We start from the raw sequence: 22105 nt of genomic DNA, 5'->3' as shown, positions 1-22105 counted from the left end.
AAATCTCCAAGAATTCCTGATTTTGTCTTTGTCAGCTCAGCCACTTGTGCAAATAGTGTCAGCCAGGGCTGGCCACACAAAGCAAGGTCGGTTATAAGCCGTTCTCCTGGAACAGAGGCACTTGGAGCAGGCACAAAGAAATCTCTGTCTCTCCCCTTTGCTGGCATCCTGGCAATTAACCCAGAAAATCGCAGCTTGCCCTTGTCTTGGGTGCTGAGTGCGGGGCTCTGCGGTGCGCGGGGGATGACTGTCTTGGCTGGGGGGGTCTGGCTGCGCCGTGGCCCCTGGCCGCACGGGGAAATGGTGCGGCCAGTGTCTGACTGGGAAGTACAAAACGAATGGAGAACTCGCCTGCTTCCAGAAGAAGTGAGGGAAATCATTTGGGTTTTTACACTAAAATTTTTTAAAGAAATGTATGTCTAGAAAACAGCAAAAGCAGGAGTCACCTTCGATCAAACGTGGGCAACATGACGTAAACTTTGACAATATATTTTGGTGTATTTGATTTTTTCCCCAAAAATATTTCAGGCAAAACCTCCGTGCAGTGACCTAACGCCCAGCGGTGACGGGTCCTCCACAGCCAGGCAGAGATACCCGCGGGGCTCCCAGGGCAGGGCTTGCTCCAGACCCTCCTGGCTCGGGCACCACGCTTGATTTAAACACTGGCTGCACCAAACGGGCTCTGCAAACTCTCCTCTCCTGGACTCAAACCACGCTGGTCGTTGCCAGCTCGCCCTGGCCCGAGGTGCTAAGCCAGGCGCATCCCATGGGCAGAGGAGACGCGTGCGCAGCCGGGGAGCTGGTCCCGTCCCCACAGAACGATGTGTCAGATGCTGCAGCTGCTGCAGGGGACGTGGGGAGCCGGAGGAAACCCAGCCCTGCCCTGCCAGGGTCCTCCTGTAAATAACAGCCCGTCTAGAGCTAAACACGGCCTCTGTGGGAAGTGTTTGGTGAGCCAGATAATCTGCAGGCAAAGGCTGTGACTGTCCACTTGAGTATGCCATGGTACTATTATTGTAAAATACAATAATTGCATGCCCAGACTGGGCCAATGTGCTTGCACGGGGAAGTACTCTTGAGTAATTAGGAAATACTCTGTATTTGATTTGTCACTACAGATCAAATTAGTGAAAGATGAATCAATTTCAAAGCCATTTTTTAAATCTTTGGGTTTGTTCTTTTGAATTTTTTGTTTCATTTTTTACTATGTAAAGTCACAGGAAAACCTCACTGCAGCTAATAAAGGCAGAAAGAGCAAGAAAATTAATGATACAAAAGTGAAGGCAATGGGAAAGAATGTAAGTCATGCTTAAACAGTATTGTAGAAAATACAGTTCCCTCGAGTCCAACCCACTAGGAAACAAATATTTAATTGTACAGTAAATAACATATATTTATTTTAAGAGAGGCCCATTTCAAACCATATCTCACAAGCTAAGTGAATATAAACAGACATGTAACCCGGCTCATACAGACCCTATGCCCTCCCGCGTCCTGCCAGAGGAAGGGGAAAGCAAAGAAACCCAAACTGCAGAGGAACGAATAGGGCCAGACCCATTAATTAGGAATTGTTACTGGTTTCAGAGGCACAGCTTTGTAAGGAAAGGGACTGCTGCTCTCCCAGGAACTTGAGTGAGAAGCCAGAGAGAAGCAGGACTGGAAGCGGGGGTGTTGCAGGGGGATGGGCATCTCGATGCTGACCCGGGGAAGCTGACCCTCGGCTGGGCTGTGCATCTCTGCGGGTGTGGGCAGAGCAGGCAGCGATGCCGGTGGGACCTCCTGGGGCTGTCGCGGTGCCAGGCGCAGGCAGAGCAGGCAGCGATGCCCACGGGACCTCCTGGGGCTGCCGCGGTGCCCTGTGTGCCCTTGCAGCACGTAACAGATGAGGAGCTCTCCAGGCACTTAATGTTTTTACTAGCAAATGAAATTGCTCCCAATCAGTGTCTTATCTGCATGCTTCAAGGGCACGTCCTCTGCGAACACTGCTGTGAAAGTAAACACGATGCAGCGACGGGGTTTTCTACGGCAAGGTGAACGTGAGGAGGCAGATCTGCTTACTGCGTCCCTGCCCCGATGGCTGCGTTTGCTGAGATGTACGGTGCAGTGTGAGGACACTTCACGCCATAACCTTGAACGGACAAAATATATGCCTGGAAAAATAATTGAGAAGGCGAGGATAATTTTGTTCTCCTGCTCCCACAGCTGCACACCTCATGCGCAGCTTCAGTCCCCTGGTCCCCAAGAAGCACAGTGAAGCCACCACACTGATCTGTGGGGACAGGCAGGTTTCTGGCTGGGCGATATGTTTACGTGCTGACATGGTAAAAGTGGGTTAAGCGAGGCGCCAGGATCCGGCCATGCCTCCGCTGCAGGCATCGCTGAAATGGCACCATCAGTTCTTACCCATCTCCTTGGAGAGCTCTGGGGTATAGAGAAATGTAACGCCACAGAGCCATAGGAATTGGTACTTTACTGATCTTTTCACCTCCCCACAATCGATTTAACACAATCTGGTATTTGCTGTGGCTATGTCCCACCCCACACTGGCTGTGGGGTGGGCTGCTGGATGCAGGAACGTGGGCTGGCACACCTCCCTGCAGGGCAGCTCCTCATCTTCCTTCTTAAGTTCATTAACTTCAAATGCAAATCTGTTTCCTTGTTCTCCTTCTCTGGTAAGTCAGCCTGGCTGCAGTGTCTCTGTTCCTCTCCCTTCCAGTTCCCCTCAGCCGCCTGGCTCTGGCCCCCAGAGACCCCAAGGTCCCCCATCACACCCTGCCCCTTGGGTACCTCCGCAGACAACCAGGAGAAAAGGCACCCTCCTGCTCAGCTGCCCTTCACCATCTTCTGCTGAGAGAAGGAAAAGGAAATGTCAGCTCCTGAGATTGCAGAAAACGGTCCAAACAAAGTGCAGAGCTAACGACAGGCAAAGGCGGCGTGGGCACGGGGTACGGCGATGCTGGGGTCCTGCAGCCTCTGGCAGAGTTGGGCAGAAGGAGCCACAGGGACCAGCTCCTGCCTCCGAATCCCAGCACCAAAAGCAACTCCCTTTGTCTGGGTTTCCGGGCAAAGTTGGGATGGTTATTGGGGATTTCCACAGGATTTTGGAGACACTGTTAGTTACTTTTGAAGAGATTTCTATCAAGGAAAGGCAGTGGCCTTGCTGTAATTATGAAAATTAAAACAATTTCCACTGAAGCCAACAGTGGGGACTTGATGTAAAGCTAGCACCAGGGCAAAAGGAGTGTGTGTAAGGGGTGGTCACTGAGTGCTGGGGGAGAGGAAATTCTCCATCCAGTTTCCAGGAGCAGAGACAGAAAAAGAGGGAACACCGAGGGCTGGGACCACTGAGCAGAACCAGGAGGAAATTAATATTTACATAGGGAGAGCCAGTGCTTACATCCATCTTACGGGTCGTACCAGGGCTAATGCACAGCAGACATCTCTGGAAACTCTCCAAAAAGGAAACTGGAGTTTGGTTTGGGAACTTCTGGTTCTAATTCCTGGAAACACAGCTTCAGCTCAATTTCACAGTGGTTTGTGACTTTTTTCCAGTGGTTATACAAATTTTGGGAAAACATTCCTCTCCTTGGAATTGTCTTATGATAATATAACCCCACTTAAGTGGTCGGAGGTTTTGTATGGCTTCAAACCACCCCAGAAGGCGCCTGCAAGTAGTCCCCATCTGCCTCGTGCGCCCTGGCAGCTCACAGTTAGGCAGAGGGATTGTGAGGGACTGTTTATCCACTGCGTGTCTGCAGTTTTATTACAGCCTGCCACTGTACTTTGACACACGAAGAAAGCGAGCCCGCAGCATCTGTTGGACCGGGATTTGAGCTAGCTGCGGCGTGCTCTTTCACAGCTGGATCTCTTCTCTGGTCCGTGCAGGCCACGCTAAGCTGGGAGCAGCATAGGGCAGGCAACAGCACGCAGGCTCAAACACCAAAGTGGGAAAAAAATGAGCTGCAGGACAGGTGAAGGCTCTTCTGCCCCTTGGGCTGGTGCTGGCCAAGGGGAGGGCTTGGTTTAGATGGGACACAAGGAAGAGATTTTTTAAGATGTGGGTGGTGAGTCACTGGAGCAGGTTCCCCAGAGAAGTTGTGGATCCCCCATCACTGGAAGTGTTCAAGGTCAGGTTAGATGGGGCACTGAGCAACCCAGTCTAGTGGAAGATGTCCCTGCCATCTTGGGACTAGATGATCTTCAAAATTGGACTAGATGATCTTCAAAAGCCCCTTCTGTGATTCTCTGACTCCAGGCTTTCAGGTGCTCTCCATGAAGGGCTCACCCTCCCCAGGTGCAGCCGGGAGAGGGACCAGCTGCAGGGTGTCAGTGCTGATGGGATACAAGGTGGAGCAGGGTTTAAATGCCACTGCTCGAGCTAGTTCTAGCCTTTGGTGGAGCTTTACAGTGCCCGTGGTTAGGTGCAGTGGTGTGTACTGGGATCTTTGCTGTTGCGGTACTGGGACTTGTCTCCGCCTCCTGTGCAGCCAAAGGCAGGTAGAGGTGGGTACTGGAATGGGGCATGTAGGTGTTTAATGCTGGTGGTGACCAAAAGCCTTCCTGCCTTGGGTTTGGGCTCAAGGCAGGGGATGTGGTTCTGCTACAAGAGCTCATCTGGGTGAATTTTGTTGGTCTGTGCCCTGGCAAAAGCTTGCTGCTGTTATGGGTGGAAAGGCTCCAATGGCTGGCTCTGCAGTGCTGCATTGGTGCAGAGCAAAGCCCCTTTTGTGGGGCTGAGCCCTTACAACTCAAAAGGGAGCTGTGGGTATTGGCTGCTCTTCAAAATCACCCTGTCTTTGTCCTAGGTTGTTCCCCTACCCTTCTCTGAAACTGAGAAGCCAAAGATTCATGGCCTTAGAGGTTTAAAAGAGTCACTTTAAATTCAATAGGTTTAACTCTGAGCTGCCTCCCTCAGCTATTGATTCACAGCCTGCCCTGCAAAGCTCAGGATGTGCATTATGTTTCTGATGCTCTGGCTCCCAAGGCGCTGTCAGAGGCGGGTGCCCTGCAGGCTGGTCTGTGGCTCTGCTGCACCTTGGTGTCACCAGAGCCCAGCGCCCCGTGGGGGCCCTGGTACCCCTCCCGCATCCAGCCTTAAGAAGCTGAAGCAGGCTCCTGCAAGGAGAACCTGCCAAGGAACACAGGGCGGTGGGTCTCCTCCAAACCGGGAGGGTTTTGAAAGCTTTGCACAAACAGCAGAAGCTGGGAATTGCTTTATGGGTTTCATGCAATGCTCGTTTCCTTGCCTAGCTATGCAGCCTGTGGTTTGTCTGGCACAACTGGGCTCTCAAGGCTGCAGCTCCAGCTGAATCTGATGCCTGGGCTGTGTGAGACTTTGATTTTCTTCCTTAACCTGGCCAATTCTAAAGGTGTCACTTACAAAGGAGAGTTAAGGAATGTACAAATTCCTTGGCACGAATCTGCATGATGGTTTTCAAAGGGGATATGTGGCATGTGTGTGATGAAAATTGATTGACTTCCAGCCTTTGGTAAGTTCTAGGTGTAAAAAAGGTAGGTTACATCTCTGGGTGCTGACTGCTGCTATTCCATCTCCAAGGTGTATATCAGTAAGCCTTTCTGGGAGGGGGTCACCCGCGCCTACATCCCCAGCTCACCAGGGTCCTGCGCTCCTCTGCCTGTTGCTCCCTCTCCCCACCACAAATGACCTGTGGAAGTGTTTTTCCACGGAGCATTATGAGACCAAAGCTCCCACGTAGAACATGGATAGAAGCTAATATTTTGTGTTTGCGGAGGAAATGAGTGGCAGCTGCTTGGCTGGGCCTTCGATGAGATTTCATATTTCCTGAAAAAAATGAGAGTAAGAATAGACAGACTCTTTGGCCTTTCCTGACAATGAAACTTTGTCATATCTATAATTAACCCTGTTATTTAAATACTTCTTCCATGAACATCTTTGAAGATTTCATAGCCCTTGGTTAATTTACTACTTTTCCATTTCAGCTTCCTGTGCTATAGTGATTCCCAGGGGCATGACTAATTTCACTTTTCCATTTAATTGAGGACTTGTTTCTGGCTTTGCCTTTGTGTGTTTAGCTGTAGCTTGGGCAGCCTGGTTGATGCCTTGTCCCTGCCCAAAATGCACCTGTCAGTCCTCTTATTTTCCTCTAGGAAAAGCTTCCCAGGGAATTTAGAGAACATCTATGACCAACACTTTTCTTTCTTTCAGAAACCTTTTCATCGCAGTGATGTAGTCCCACAGGAATTTCAGTATGGCTGTTGGTTTAATCCTTAACTTCAGGCCTTAGCTGCAGGGCCAGTAGTGCTGGAGCCTTGCATACATCAGCACCATCCTACGGTGCTAGCTGGCATGCTCTCCAGCAGCCCTGATGGGCCTGGGGTGGAGGAGCTACGGGTGCGTGACGGCGCTGGGTCACCTTGGCTCCACAGCAAGGCTTTCTGCACACACTGGCAAATACAGCTTGCTTTGAGGGGTTACGGCTGTGTCAGCTGGGGCCTGGGGAAACCTGCTGCTCTGAGCCTTTCTCGGGGGATATTATCTGAACTTGCTTAGGTGCAAGAAAAGTTGTAGAAGAGACCTGGGATGTTCTCAGCCCTCCAAGAGTTGTGGGGTTGAATAGGGGACCAGTACAACTGCATTAGATCTCATGGTGGATTTTCCTTGTGTGCTATTTGTCTCCTCTTAAGGGGTTCACCCCAAGAAATCCCAAGCTAGAAACTCTTCTTAAGTATAACTTGTTATTTTTGTGTCAGTAAGAACTTCCCTGCAGGGCTTGTAGTAATGTTTCCTTTGCTGCTACTCTGGCAGCTGCAGAGTGGATTTTCTTTCCCTCTCCAGCTTGCTAAATAACCACCACTTTGCTCCGCAGAATGCCACTGCAGGGGAGGCCTGGATGGGAAAGGAGCTAGTGAAGCTCTTGGGCAGCACAGTGAAAAAAACCCCAGGGATGAAGGGCATAGTGAAGCTGGAAGCCCACCCTTCTCTCAGGGTGAGATGTAACCTGGACCATCAGCAAGGAAATGGTGATCTTCAGTGCAACTAACCCTGTCTTTGCCTGGAAGGTAATTATATATCCAAATGCATACATGTAAGCAGTGAAGTCCCTCTATGTGTGTTCTTTCTGCATCATGTTAAATGTGCTAAATGCCTCTAGACATCCTAGTTCCCTGACCCAGTAATTTCTTACCCTTGTCTTTGTGCTTGAATGATCGTCATATCTCCAGAAGTTATGACCACGCAGTCACTGTCTTCATGATTTTTAACACAGACTAAATCATGCTGCAGATAACAGATAATAATGCAGCGCTTTGTTCTGTCTTGACGTGTATGCACAGTGCTGTTAACGTTTACAGTGTGAATGGTGCTCTAAAATGAGATGGAGAAGGGGTCATTGTGGCTTGAATCAAACAGGGATTTGTGCTGCTGGGTAACTGAGCCTCTGCAATCTCCTGATTAAGGCATTACTCTTTAAAATAAGGTTTCTGTTTTGTAAGTTATTTTATGTTCAATTCCTGGGCAGGGCAGTGTGACCACAGACCCAAACATGACAATTCTAAAAGCTGCTCTTCTGTGGTACTTCAGCATAAGGATCTCATGGCGCTTTTGATCATCAGTCATCAATACCATTACCATCATCAAATTAAGGGAAGACAAAGGAGACATTGAGTGTAGAAGCCTGGCTCCAGCACCATGAGGATCATCATCCTGGAAACAAAAGTCAAAGCATAACATCAGGCTAGGAAAAGCAGAAGGGATTCATGAGCATCTCTGCCCTGGGGAGGGTCCTGACAGCAGGTGGGTTTTGGGGTCATGGAGCTGAACAGGAGAAGGGAGGTTAGCAGTCAGGGCAGGTGTTGGAGCAGAGTATAAACCTTAATGAAGTAGTAAAAATGTGAGTAAGCTGCCACCAAAATTGGGGAGGGAAGAGGCAAACAGCACTCTGAAGAATTATGCCAAAAATCAACAGAGCTGGGAAATGTGCCACCTCCTGCAGCAAGCCTTATTCCTTATTGCCAGCGTGAAAGGGCTGGCCCAGTTAGCAAAACCGAGGGTTCAGGTGGAGGGTCAAGGGTATATATGGCTTCTCAGTGTCTTAGCTGAAGAGTATTGAAAAGGTTTTCTTTTAACAAGGAATCAAGGCAAACAAACCTCCTAAACTGGCTAAATGCACAAGCACCAGAAAACTCTCAATCCCAAGAAGTGTTCCCGCGCTTGCTGCACTTGGAAGCCAGGTCTTGGTCTGTCTGCTCTGACGCCTGCCAGGAAGATGAAAGGAAATGGTGCTGTCGTCTTCTGGGGACAGCTCCCCTCAGATGCGATGCCTGTGGGCTTTGTCACTGTGATTCCTGCTCTCTTCCCAGTGCTCCCAGATGCCTCCAAGAGGCACGTGCCAGGCGAGTGGCTTGGCAAAGACTGTGCTGTAAGTAGCTGGCATGTCCTGGACACGTATGAATGGGTGTGACTGCTGCAGAGCAAAAACATGAGGCAAAGCCAATTACCCTAAGATAGACAACAGGCTTGTAGCAGCTATAGTTACAGTAATATGCTCTCTGTGGGGGAGAATAACTGATTGCCCAAAGCACAAACAACAGATATAGGGACCTGGAAGGAAATAGATGTGGAGATCATTGCTGCAAGTAGGACACCACAGACTGACTAATAGCATCTTGCATTGGTATTTCCATTCAAAATGAAACCAGCTTCCAAAAACTTTTACCAAACCTGTGGTGTCTGTGAAACCCAGGAAGACTTGGTAGCACAACTGGCTAATGATGAGTTTTCCAAAAAATTTATTGGAGGCTGACAAGTGTAAGCTAGGAGCCAAAGAGGTTTTCTAGATTGGGAGCAGGGACCCCAGTCCTGCTTGCTTTTCAGTTCAGGGAGATCTGACCCCCATGCAGAGGCTCATTTATGCCACTGCTGTTCCATGTAAAGACCTGTCTTCTGGGTTGTCTCACCCACCCCTGCAAACCTGTCTGAAGGCCAGGAGGAGTGACTGCAAGGAGAAAAGTTAGCTGAAGAAGGGAAAAGAGGAATCAAGGAGGTGGAAATTAATGTGTGATTGCTAGAGCTGCAACTCAGGAAGGAAAGGTACTGTTCTGCTGTAAGATACGTATGTATAATCATGTTAGCTATATGTAAAACTCATGAATGCTCAGTGGAGGGAGCACTCTGTCATGCTGACGGTGTCTCTTAGGCTATCTGCTCCAACCACATGGAAAAGGTCTATCTGTTTAGAACAGACCCAAAGTATGTATCCAGGCTGACACGGCTGCACTGGAGAAGAGGAACTCTTGGTGTCTACTCTGGAGTTGTACTCACAGCTAACAAATGGTCCAAGTTCAAGGATCTGATCTCTCAGAAGGTTGTCAGTACAATAGGTCAATACATGCCCTTTGGTTTACAACAGGGAATTCATGTAGATTCATTGCAATGGTCTAATGTATTATCTGGAACACTTTTTTTTTGTTGCATACAATGCTTCATCTGTGCCTAGCTCAATTAAAAAAAAAAATCCTTGAAAGCAAGAAAGATGTGAGTGTGATATATAGTCACATAACAAACAGACCTTGAACATTGCTGCTTGAGGGCAATTCCAAGAAATCTCTCATGTATCTCCTGGTTTCTGACAGTCAAGATGCCCATTGTAGTCTCCTGCGGTTTAAAGAAATGCATTAGTGTGCCCAAGTGTCTGGTGTTTTGAGACCTGGTTTTCCACCTTCCCTCCCCTGGTAACACTGGTTCTTATATCCACAAGCAGTGGGAACGCTGCTGGGAATGGGGGTCAGCTGTCAGATGGCAGCCTCCAAAACCCCTGACACAAAATGCTCACAGGATAACTGGGTTTAACATCCCCCCAGCAGGCACTGTGGTCCCTGTGCATGGATGCCCAAGCACTGCAGCACCAGCTTCCCTGCGGGCATCTGTCGCTCCGAGGCTGTGGAGATGGGGCCGTGAGATGCTGTGAGCTGACACGGTGGCTCAGCACTGCTCTGTGGGGATGGGGCTGGTTCCCCACCTCCCACTCCTGCTGTCACTCTGGCTCCTGCTTTACCTGATTGGTCTCATTTAACTGGCAGAAAGCTTTCCTGGAGGAGAAGTGGCTTGTTCCTGCTGTGTTTGCAATGATGTTTCACAGAGGTGCAGTAACCACTGCTGCTAGTGCAAGGACAGGGGCAGGAAAAGAGAGGTGGGGAGATGCTGTGTGCAGCCAGATGAGGATGCTGATCCAGTTGAAGACTAGCTCTAAAAAAAATTTGTTAATTCTCAAACAAACCTGCTTAATCCAGCTGATTGTGTGACCCACCTAGAGGTGATGCTGGTGTGAGGGAGGGCTGGCAAGAGCAGCTGAGGCTCATCTGAGCTGATGCTATTGCAGCCTCCCTCTTCCTCCTGCTTGGCGGTGCCTGGGGTGGCCCCCACCCCTGCACCAACATTGGTGGTTATTTGATCCCAGAGAGTGCTAAACTAGGTAGAAACTGCTCATTTTTAAATTTTTTTTTAAATGCTGGATTAGTTTTCTGCTGACTTTGCTCCCTGAGTGTGTCAGCTGTGGGATGTGGGTTGGGGACTGAGCAGGGGAGAATGTGTTAATGTGTGGTCAAGGACGGGCTCAGGGGTGGGAGTGTGGGACTGCGGTGGCGGCCACAGCTTTCATCTGCTAGAAGTATGTGTAAGCGCAGTTTTGAAGAGCATGGAGGAGCCCTCGCTGGAGACCGGTGGGCTGAGCTCTGCACTCACTGGGATCAGTGGGCAGGTTTCTGTCGGTTTAAATGGCAGCATTACTGGACCCCGACATGGTGTCCAATTGACTCAGCTCACTTAGAGGTGAGACAACTAAGTTGCTTAAAAAATAAATCAAAGCAGGCAAATACACTGGGATTGCAGAGGAATGCAAGCTATTAGCTACAGGCAGGTAGATGTGGAAGTTCAATGTTTTTGTTTGTTTGCTTATTTTCCCCTTCGGTGGTGTTCTTTTACAGTTTGGATGCACAATCCTAGGAAGACTGGGCTGAAGATGTCCATGGCTGTTCCTCCCCAGTGCCTGCTGCCCTGCTCTGCTCCCACACTCTGAGCTCAAACACTAGTGTATCCTGACAAATGCAGCGTAAGCCGGAAAAAGAGGAGACGAGTCCATGACCTGGTACATTAATCGCTGCCTGCCTGAGGCCTCAGTTCCAGTCCTGTGGTGTGTGCGGTATTTCATGTGTGACAGAGCTTTGTAATGCCTTGATTCTGTCCTCATCAGAAAATGACAGTCTGAGCATCATTACTTTCTGTGGTTCTGGAAAAGTGCTGAAAAACCCCTCAGTTTCCAGCCCCAAACATTCTGATCCTCTAAGGCAGTGTCCTACAAATCTAGTTACGGGTTCTTCCATATTAGCTGTAAGTGCCGGAACACTCTTTTAGTATGAACAATGGCAATGTAGAAGGATAAAACCAAAATACGTGCTCCTGTGGCTTTGTACAGTGTAGAATTAAGGAGTGTAAGGCAAATAATGTCTAGTGCTTTTATAGGGCTGTATGCATATGGCGTAAATGACAGCTAATTAAACTTTATATCCTGCCTACAAGATAAGCATGTAATTAGTATTACATCCTTTTTTGTAATTAGGAGATCTCATCCAAAAAAATGTGGCTTGCAAACCATATTTGAAGGCAGTGACTCAGCCTGAATTAGGCTGTGGCGTGAAGATTGAGAAAATCGTGCTTTAGACCTGCCAGTGCATAAAAAAAGCAGAGACAAAAGGTTGAGCCGGTATCAGGTTGCTACGCCTGCACCCATCCGCTGGAAAACATAGGTGGATTAACTTTTTAATGTGGTGCCAAGCTTTGTGCAAGACCATCCATCTTCCCCAGTTTGCAGAAAAGCATAAAGCTGGCACCAGCTTCGCATTGCGTTTCATGGCTGACTTGACAGGAATGCCGCCCTGTCGCCGCACTTGATCCGGAACGCGTTCGCTGTGCGGTGCATGGGCTCGTGTTTGCCGAGAGGCAGCCGCCCCGCGCCCTCCTCGCCAGCCTGAATGGCTGAGCTGGGGAGAAAAGGGGAATTCCAGTCATCCGGGGATTATCCGCAAATGTGTCTGTTTGTCACAGTCTGGGGTGAGAGGCCATCGCCGGCTCGTACGTGCGTGTCTCTGCCCGGGGGGGAGGCTGCGGGGTGGCTTGCTCTTGACATGGTGCCATCATTTACGGTGAGAATGGATTTTCCCAGATCCGCCGGGCTGCCGCCACTGGTCTTTCCCGTTTTATTGCCGATGAGCCGCCGTCCACCTTATGGCAGCCAGAGCCAAAACCATGAGGAGGAGCAATTGTTTTGCGGGCCACGGTTTGCTCCTGGAAGCTCCCAGCCAAGGGAAGGAGGTGACGAGGCAGCTGCTGCGCTCGGGCCAAATTCCTGGCGCGTTCCTGAAGGAAAACGGGCTGTGGGGAGAAGCGGGTTTGTGCGTGGCAACGCAGAGCTGTCCTGCCTGTCCCCGTCTCCCTCGCTGGGCTGGAGACGACGCGCTCGCAGGGCGGTGGTGGTGCCGGCCTGCTGCCCGCGGCCGGTGCCCCTCCGTAACCAGCCGGTTCAAGAGATCGAGGGTTTATTTTCCTCAACTCGCGCTGTTAAACCCGGGGCAATAATCTCCGACGCAGATGTTTAACGAGAAGAAAAGCGTGCAAAGCTGCAACCCGGAGAGGCCCCAACCAGCTGGGCACAGAGCGGGTGGTGGATGCGGGTCTCCACGCGACCCCGGGCCGGGAAGGTCCGCGGGGAGCGGGGCCCTCGAGTGACCCCTCCCGTCTCTCAGTGCCACTCGCGGATGCGGCGGGCGGGGGCCCGGCCCGGGGCTCCCCCACGACCCCCGGCAGGCCGCCCCAGGTGCTCCCGCAGGCCGCGCCGGGCCCGGGCCGGGCGGGCTTTCCCCCTCCCCACCCCCGAGGCACCGCCCTGCCCGCAGCCGATTGGCTGAGCGGACGATGTGGGCGGAGCGCGGCCAAGCCGGAGGGGGCGGGGAGAGCCGCCGCGAAACCACCCATTGGCTGGAAACGCTGGCGGGGCGGGGCCGTGTCCCGGCGCGGGGGCGTGTCGCGGTAGGCGGCGGGCGGCGGAGGCGGCGGCGGCGGCGGCAGCGCGGGCGGGCGGGCAGCGCGCGGGCCCTGCCCGGGCGGCGGCCCCAGAGCGGCGGCAGCTCCGCCCCCGCCCGCCGCGCCTCAGCGCTCGGCTCCGCTCGGCTCCGCTCGGCTCCGCGCCCGGCACCGCTCCCGGCACCGCTCCGCTCCGCTCCTCACGGCCCGGCCGCTCCCGGGGCGCGCCCGCGGCGGCGCCAGCTCCCCAGAGAGGCGGGCGGGAGCGCGCTTCGCCTTCAAAAGAAAACCCCCAAACCTTTAATTTTTATTTTTTTTATTTGTGCGTGGTGCTCGGTGCGCGGGCAGCATGGGGCTGCCGGCGCTGGAGTTCAGCGAGTGCTGCCTGGACAGCCCCCAGTTCCGGGAACGGCTCCGCTCCCACGAGGCCGAGCTGGAGAAGACCAACAAGTTCATCAAGGAGCTCATTAAGGACGGGAAGTCGCTCGTCGCCGCCCTCAAGAGTAAGTCAGGGGCCGGGGGGGGGGGGCGGCGGCTCTACCGGGGGTCCCGCACCCTCCGGCCGGTCCCCCGCCACCGGCCCACCGCAGCCTGCCCGGCCCACGGTTGCCCATCCATCCCGGTCCTGGTCCTGGTCCTGGTCCCCCACGGAGCACCTGCTCCCGCCCGTGTCCCACCAGCCCTTGGCGGTCCCGCTCCGTCGGGACACGCGTTGGTCCGTCAGGGTGGGCCTGGCCCCGCTCCAGCTGGACTTTGCGTGGTCCTGGGCCACCAGGTTCCAGCCCGTGGCCCTCAGGAGTTGCGTCCTTCGCGGGTGGTTCGGCTGGGGTGGGGGCGATGGGTGGGTGCAGTGCCCACCGCCCCGCTCCCCGGTTGTCCTCTGTCCCCTCTCTGTTCAGGGTGGGGGGGATGCCCAGTGCCCCCTTTCCAGGCTCTGCCCATCTCCTCCGTCCCCAGCGGCGCGTGGGGAAGTGGAGATGGTTGTCGCTGCGTGGGAGAACCGTGGGCTGGGGGGGCAAAGCTGCAAACCACCCGTTTGTGGTGGGGGCCGTGCGGGAGGGGGATGCTGCGAGGCAGCGGGAGACCCTCGCCTGCGGCCGGCGGTGTCCCGGTCCCCCCTCGTGCCCAGGCTGGGCTGGTTCCCGTCCCCACGGCCGGGGCTGGGGACATCTCTGCACAGCCACCCACTGCCACGGTGGGTGGGCCCGCTCCCTGAGCGGTGGTTCTCTTCCTGCTGTTCCCCCCGTGGGGTCGTTTGGGTTTTTTTTTTAAGTTTCTTTGGCCCAAATCGCAGATCACTTCCCCTGCCGGTAGGTTTCCTGTACCAAACAGGCTGGCTGGGCAAGTTGTCACGTCGCTGAGCTCGCCCTGCCCTGCTCTGGTTCGGTGCCGTGGGGCGGTGGGATGGGAGAGGGGCACATCCACGCACACCCGTGCCGTGGATCCCCCCGCGGCATTGCTTGTGATGCACCAGCCTGGCCTCAGGGATGCGGTGGGGTTATTTTGGGAGCTGAGGCGTGGCGGTGTTGTCCCCAGGGTACTCAGGCAGGTGATGGTCCGGCCAAGCCCACCACCCCGTCCCGGTGGGAGAGCTGCAGCCACAGGGCTGATTCCTGCTCTGTCCCCTTCAGATTTTGCACCGATGCCCACGGGTGCAGTTCCCCTGCTCCGGAGTAGCAGCCAGTAATGTTTGTATTATCTGGATGCCCATTGTACCAATTCTCAGCATTTTGGGATTAAAAAAAACCCAAACCCAACAGCTCTCAGTGCATTTATGGTTCTGCAGGTCTGAGCTGTCTTCTGCTGCGGTGTGGTTGCCTGTTGACCTGAAGGCAGCCTGTGCCTGGCCTGGCATGGAGCGTTCATTTTATCACAGAACAAATCCTACAGCATCGTTCTTCACTGAAAATAAGTTTTAGGAATTAACTGGTGGGTCCCAAGGGTGTTTGTCTTTGGGCTTAGTCAGCGGGCACTTTTAGCGGGTCACTCGCCAGGTGCTGGCCGAGGGGGCCGGCTGTGCCCTCGCCCCGGTCGTGCCGCAGGGCAGGTATTTTTGGATGTGCTGAACCGCTGTGTGCTCGCAGTTGCTGGTGGGCGACTTGCCGGCCAGCCGTGGCTGTGGCCGTGCTGCGTGGCCCCCGGGCTGCCTGCGCCGGGGCAGGAAGAACGCTCGCCAGCTTCAAGAGATAAGGATGTTTTTGTGGCTGAATTGTTTTGTAGCCTCTATTGAATGCGTTCCTGGATTAGACCTTAATTCCTGTGCAGGGCTGGGGGTGTGTTCCACTGATGTCCTGGCTGCGGTCGGTAGGGGCATGAATAATGACAATTTTGCTGGAGAGTTAATTAATGCCCAAGCACCCGCGCTGCCTGGCCTCCTGGCTGCCTCGCATGCCTGTGCGGCCGCAGGCATGGTGACAGGCTCCCCGCAGAGGTGGTCTGCAGGGCGCTTTGGGGGTATGTTTGGGGGGCGCGTAGGGCAGGGCACGGGGATGAGTGTCCCCTCCCTGGCTGTGAAGCTTGGCCACCCTGTGCGTCCTTCTCCCACGTGTGGCCCCTTGCTGTGAGAGCAACTTCACCAGCTCCACGGCTGCCGGCGAGCTGTGGTACCTCCGACTTCTCTAGCAGAGACCTGGCACAGGACAGGATCTGGCCCAGCTCTTTCCACACGCATTACCCGTGGTGTGTGATGGGTCTGAGGTCTGGCCATGTTGTGCAGGTCATCACAGACCCTCTGGGCGTCCGTCTGAGCACGGATGGAGATGCTCCAGGGTGGAGAGCTGCTGCGCTGCCTCTTGCTGGGTGTCGTTCCCGTTTCGCTGCCGCAGGTGTTTGGGATGGCGCTGCTGTGAGCCGGTGCGGGTGGTACCTGGTGGCCATTCCTGGCAATGAACCAGGTGCTCGATTCTCTTACCCAGCTTTTATTTTTCTGGTGTTTCCAAGTGGTTTGTCTCCCCATGGCTGGGCAGGGCAGGGCAGCCTTATCTCGCCGCTGGCATTGCCTCCATGCACGCTCCTTGGCCATCTTGGAGGCTGCGTGGATGCAGGGCTGGGCAGGTCCAAGGAGTAGCAAACCCCCGGCTCGGAGCACGCTGCCTCTGGAACGAGGGGCTCGGAGGGCGTCTTGTCTCTTGGCACAGCGAGGTGGCCTGCAATCAAAGTTGCTTGAAGTCTTGGCAATGTCCTCTCTCATTTTCCTTCCTCTTGCGTTTTCTGCTGAATGTTTCACATCCTCTTTAAGACAGGCGCAAGGGGAACGTAACTCTTTGTGTGTCAGCGAGGAGCGAGGTGGAGGGGCAGCTTGGATGGGGCAGCGGTGCAGTTATGTGGCAGGGAGGAAGATGCAGGAGGGAGGAGGACCCCTCCGCAACTCTGGGCAGAAGCGCTCCCTTCTTCCTGCTGCCCTGCTTGGCCCCTCACCACCCCGGCGCTGCCGACACCGGCGTGGCAGGAGCAGCGTGCAGGGATGGTGAGGCTGGTATAAAGGCACATAAGAAAGTCTCTCTCTGGATTTGGTGGAGGAGCTGTTCTGTAGCTACCCTGCTTTTGCCCTCTGTGAAGGTATGGAAGGAAATGGGACTGATTCACAGCACTGTCGTCTTCATTTAAAAAAAGAATAAATTGAGAAGGTTGAAAATAATCTCATTTGCTGAAGGGCTGGTCTTGCTAAATATCCTCTGATGCCGAGGGCATCTCTGGAGTGTGTGTGTATATGTGTATATATATAAATACTGTCGTGTCCCCCCCCCCCCAGTGAGTATCTGTGCCCGTTTCTATTGTCTCCCTTTGCTGCTTGGCTGGTATTAGGAGTGACCTGGTTTTCAGCAAAACGTGTCCCTCTTCCTCCCTTGTATACCACACATAAATTATTCAGAAAGTTTTGCAAATGCAAAGACCTCAAGTGAGACATAAATAATGAACTCAAAGCTTGGATGCCGTGAAACTTGTTTGCCAGCGAAGGAGCCGTGGTGACCGTCGGTACCAGGGATACAGAAGCATTTTGCCCCTTTCCGTGTCCTCTGTGCCTGAGAAATGGGGCAGGCAGGGAGCTGCGTCCTGGCCGGCGGCTGGTCCTGGTATGGTGGCTGCCCGCGGTGCCGGCATTGCCACCAGCCTCTCTGCTTCGGCGGAGGGGGATATCAAGCCCAGTCGCCCAGATGGTGATGCAAAGATGCTTTGCAGCTTGCTTTGGAAAATGAGCAGCGCACGTAACGATGGAGGGTGCGGGGGTGCAGGCGGCTGGCAGCCATTGCCTCCCCCATGCTGCTGTGGGGGGCTGAGCAGGGGCACCTTCTTCTTCCTCCTCCTCCTCCTCCTCATGGCCCTCAGGTCTCCCTGTGGTGATGAGGTTGCGGAGAGCTGGGGGCTGTCATCTCCTTTGGGCGCTGGGGCTGCAGTCCGGTACCCTGCCACGTTTCCGCTGTTGTTTTTGTTTTGCTTCTTCCTCCAACTCCCAAGCACTAATTTGAAGCCACCGAACCCGTCCACGCCCCGGCCGCTGCTGCGCTCGCACGTCGCAGCCTGCAATTTGTGCGGCGGGGCAGGGCTGGGCCGGCGGGGGCTATGTGAACCCCCTCCCCGCGAGAGCCAGACCCCGGACGAGCTGTGTTGTGCCCAGGGCTCCTGCGGGAAGGGCGGAGGTGCCCGTGCTCCGAAAGGCACAGTCGGGCTGGTTTGGGGTTTTGGATCATTTTTCCTTTGGCTGTTTTTTGGCTGGGTCACCGCAGAGCTGCGGCCGGGCGGCGAGGAGGGGCAGGACCGAAGGGGGATGCGGGGAAGGGATGATGCTGGGGTGGACCTGGACCCTGCAGCAGCCTGGATCTCGTCCGGCCCCACCGGCTTCCCCGGGACAGATGCTGCGGCACCAGCCCGCAGGTCTCATGCCGGCTCTGCCATCCTCCAGCGTGCCCCGTGCCGGCTGCGTTGAGCGGCTGGGGCTTGCCCCCCGCTCCCAAGCTGGGGCGTGCTTCGTGCGAGGCTGTCGGAGAAACGCGGTCGCCCTTCAGTCCGCGCACGCGACGCTTGATTTTAGTGAGCTACCCAGTGGGACAATCTGCTTTGCCGGGGTCGCGGAGGCAGCCTGTGCTGCCACCGCGGGTGACACTGGGAGGGCTTTTGCTGCGGCTGTGGGTTTTTTTCCTGGAAAGCCTCCTGCTCCGTGGCTGCCGTGCCGCTTAAAAAGCAAAGCGGGGTGGTTGTGTGGTTCCTGGCGGTGCCGTCAGCGTGCTGGGCTCTGCCCATGGACCGTGCGCTCTGGGATGCACTTGCACACAGGTTCTGTTCCACGTCTCGGCAGCCTCTTGCTGACACCGAGCCTTTAGGAAATGTCTGTGGTGCGGCAGTGCTGTACCTGGAGCTGGCACCGACTCTGCAGCTCCCCTGGAAACGAAAGTGAAACTTTTGTCTAATGTTTAACCTGAGTGATTAATTCTCTTTTGATACAAACAAGGCTTAGCCTGGCCATAAGGAATCATTTCAGACTCTGGCCAAAACCTTCAGTTGCTTTCTGACCCAGCCGACTTTGCTACCGTTGCTGCCTTTCCCTGCTCTGCATCCCCCCCCAGTTCAGCACACTCGGTCCCACCGGGAGAGGCACCCCGACCGGAGTGAGTCTTCGGGAGGCCGTGGCTTGGGTGGGTAGAGCTGCCCAGCTCAATGGGCAGAGGGATAACACGGTGCCGTGCACTCGCAATGTCCTTGTTTGCCTCTCCAGGGTGAAAGCCCTCGGGTGTGTGGGAAGAAGAGCCGCATCTTGGGCTGCTTCGTAACCTGGTGCTGTCTGGGGTGACAGGTCCTTGTGCCGCAGTACTGCAGGCACCCGCCACCCCTGGGGAGGAGAAGAAACCTGAAGCCCTTCTTGGATTATTTTCATCCTTTTGCACTTCTGGTCCTGAAGAAAGCAGTAACAGCCCAAACCTTCCCATGACCCATGCACAGAGGAGAAGAGGGATTGAGATACAGGGGTTTAGGTCTGGCCTTTCCAGAAATGGCCCTTATTTTTGCAGGTACAAACATTAATGGTTAGAGACGTGCTCCTACCCAGGAGACAGCTGTAATTCTGCAGGCTTGGGTTTGGAGGAAAAGGAGTGGTACGCTTTCTGGAGGGTGCAAAAATAAAAATAACCCCACCGCTGGGTTGCTGCGGCCGCTTGCATTCGGTTCTGCTCTGGTTATGGTGTGAGAAATGGTGTTTGGCTGCTGCCATCGAGCACTCGGTGCTGGCCGCCTACGAGCAGTGATGGGGTGCGAGGGCTGCCAAGGTGAGTCACGCCGCACTTGCTGCACAGCCCGTTTCACATCTTCCAAGCGCCGAGGAAATTGCTGCCTCGCGGCAGGGAGGATTTCCTGGGGCTCGGCGGCAGCACCGCGTCCGTGCGGGCAGAAACCCTGGTCCCTTGCCGGGCTGTGGGACCCAGCTTTGCCCGAGGAGCTCGCCCTGTGCTTGGAGGGGTGGGGTGGGGGTGTCTCTGCCAGCACCGAAGCCCAGCAGCGGTGGGGCACGGCCAGGCCCCCCGTGCGGCTGCCGTGGGCTCTCCACCTTGACTGGGTGAACAAATCACAGGGCCAGTCTGGGGGGAAAGGATGTGGTTTTGGGTTTTGGTTGCTAAGACCAGTTGTTTCTGATTTTTCCTGCTTGGTTCACCCAGCGAAGGTGTAATGTGGCTCCCCTGTGTCAGGGTATATTTTTCCCCTCTCTTCCATTTGGAGGGCCATGGGAAACGTTTGGTGTAGGGAATACTTTGTGCTACTGGAGAGGTACGTGGTTACAGCTCCGCCAGTCCTGCGCCAGCAGGGCCAAAGGCAAAGAGGAGGAATTCCTCTTTTGCATGACCTGTGTGGCTTGTGCAGTCACATATTTAATACCTTGTCTGGTGTTTTATTCAAACAAGGAGTAGTACAAATGGTAATACTCTGCTTTATTTTCAGCACAAGTTGAAAGCTCCTCCTCTTCCTCTCTGGTGGAAATTAGCAACAGGAACATGTTCCTGCTTGGGAGATGCTCTTTGTTTCTGATGGTGGGTCTCCACCATGAGTCGTGGAGGGATCGTTGTGGAGTCAGCGTTGGCTCCGGAGGACTGCGCACTTACCCTGTGTGGCTCAGCCTGATTGTAAGAAGGAAAACTCAGGACGTGACAGCCATCTGCCCTGCTGGGGTGTTGCAGCGGCTCACCCGCATGCGCTGCCCGTGGTCGTGATCTATGCAGGAGACTCGTGACGACATCCCCAGGGATTGTTCGTCCATCTCTCCAGGGGTCCCCTGGGGCTGCCTGCGGGTCCCCCCATACCCAACCGTGACCCCCAGCACTGGTGTGTTTGGGGACTGATGGTGAGAGCCAAGCTGGCGAGCGGGGTGGGCTCCTCGAGTCCCACGCTAGCCACCGAGCTGGTGCCGTGGGCAGGCTGTAACCCCACAGCTGCCATCTCCACCGTGCCGCAGCCAGATCCAGGGTCGGCAGTGCTGGAGAGGGAAGCTGATGAGCAAGAAGGTCTTGGGTGTGCAGGAGAGTGTACATTTGTGATTACGTCTTTTAAATGTTGCTGGCAGAAGGCTCATTAACAGGGCTCAGAGAGCTCTTTAATTGGGAGTGTGCCACAGAGCACCTCTGGGCACACGTCCTGATACACCGGTGTGGTGATGGTGTCTGGAGAAACTGCTGGCCCTGTGCGTGCCACTGGGTGCCTGGGTGTCCAGTGTCGTGTCAAACTCGGCCCTTTTGGGTTGGTGGGGGATAGACTGGGGAATAAACAGCAGCTTTAAGAGGCAGGGGCTGCTACTGGTTGTACTGCTGAAGCTGGCGTAGCCTGAAAGCACATGCTTGTGTCTGGGGAGAAAAATCTGAGCAGGAGGTGGATGGACCTGGGGAGGGGGATGTGGAGGGGCAGGGTGGGATGTCCCAGTGTTCCTCCCATGCCAGGAGCTGGGTGCCTGCTGGGTCATGCTCATACTTCCAGCGTGGAGCAGATTTGCCTGGTTTGGGTCAAGAGGCTGTTTTTCCAAGGCTGCAGATGTGCCAACACAGCCACATCTTGTGTCTCCGTTTGTTCCTGCAATCTCGCTGTGCCAAGCGGTGCATGCCGTGTGCATGGTGTTACCTGCATGCCCTGGGACATGGGCTGGGGCCGGTGGGCTGTTTTGATTTCCCTTTTTTTTTTTCCTTTGGGGGTGGCAACTCACAATGACGTAAAAATGCGTGCGAGGAAATGCCGTTCCCATGGTTGCTGCGGGGAGGGTGGGAGGCGGTGGTGCCGGGGCTCTGCCGCGTGTCCCTGTGCTTTCCGCAGGTTGGCACACGCGGTGCTTCCCTGGCTGATCCCAGCCGGGCATCAGCCTGCAGCTGGGCTGGCACAAGGTGAGTGGGGTCAGCCCTCGTGGTGCTGCCAGCCCCCTCCCCTGGCTGGCAGAGGGAGACCACCATCCCCTCTGCTCTCACCTTCCCCGCAGGCACCTTGAAATTGTCGTGTGCTTCTCCCTGAAACCCAGGGAGCAATGCCACGGCCAGAGCAGTGGCTGCAGCCGTGCACAAATCGAGGCAGGGTTGCCGCCACCCGAGCAAAGGGGCTTCAGAGACCCCCGGTGTGTCCGAGGCGCAGCAACGGCGGCGTGGCAAAGCAAACCCTGCCCGCGCTATGGTGGTTCTGGTTTGGGGCGTTTTGGGCAGCCCTTCCGCACCATCCAGCAGTGGGACAGCAGAAGGACGGGCTTTGCCGTGTATCCGTTGCTGCGCTTGGGTTTTTTTTGATCCGTCAGTTTTAAGCAGACCCGACGAAGCCAGGTTCGCATGCGGCGTGATGAGTAGCTGTAGCGTGACTGCGGTGGGCAGAGAGGGGAGGGAAGGCGAGGGGGAGCTCGTACCGAAACCCGCACAGCTTGTTCGCTTCTCTGCTGCTTGGTGTGAATCATCCCTCCCTCCTCCCCCGGGCACGCGAGCGGCTGTCACGGCGGCCGACGGAGCCGAGGCTGTTTTCCCTGTTTTCCTGGCGCGTTTTCCCCGCCGCCCCACGCTGATTCCACCTGCTCCTCTTCATTGCTCCGTGCGAGCGCCTGGTGGCCCT

At 54.8% G+C, this 22105-nt stretch overlaps 1 protein-coding gene across 4 annotated transcripts in view; it reads left to right on the top strand.

The window, feature by feature from the left end:
• Positions 1-13088: 13088 nt before the first annotated feature.
• Positions 13089-22105, top strand: part of ARHGAP26 (Rho GTPase activating protein 26) — a 155341-nt gene continuing 146324 nt past the window's right edge. For 3 of the 4 annotated variants that reach the window (XM_075056902.1, XM_075056901.1, XM_075056904.1), the window contains exon 1: positions 13089-13557. In XM_075056902.1, the coding sequence (XP_074913003.1) occupies positions 13404-13557 (154 nt within the window). In that variant the 5' untranslated portion in view covers positions 13089-13403. Of the gene's footprint in view, positions 13558-14964; positions 14984-22105 lie in introns of those variants that run through there. The other variant, XM_075056906.1, reaches the window with a different exon arrangement.

Source organism: Buteo buteo, chromosome 24, assembly GCF_964188355.1.
Source record: "Buteo buteo chromosome 24, bButBut1.hap1.1, whole genome shotgun sequence".
NCBI lineage: Eukaryota > Metazoa > Chordata > Aves > Accipitriformes > Accipitridae > Buteo > Buteo buteo.
This window is presented reverse-complemented; position numbering and strand designations above follow the sequence as displayed.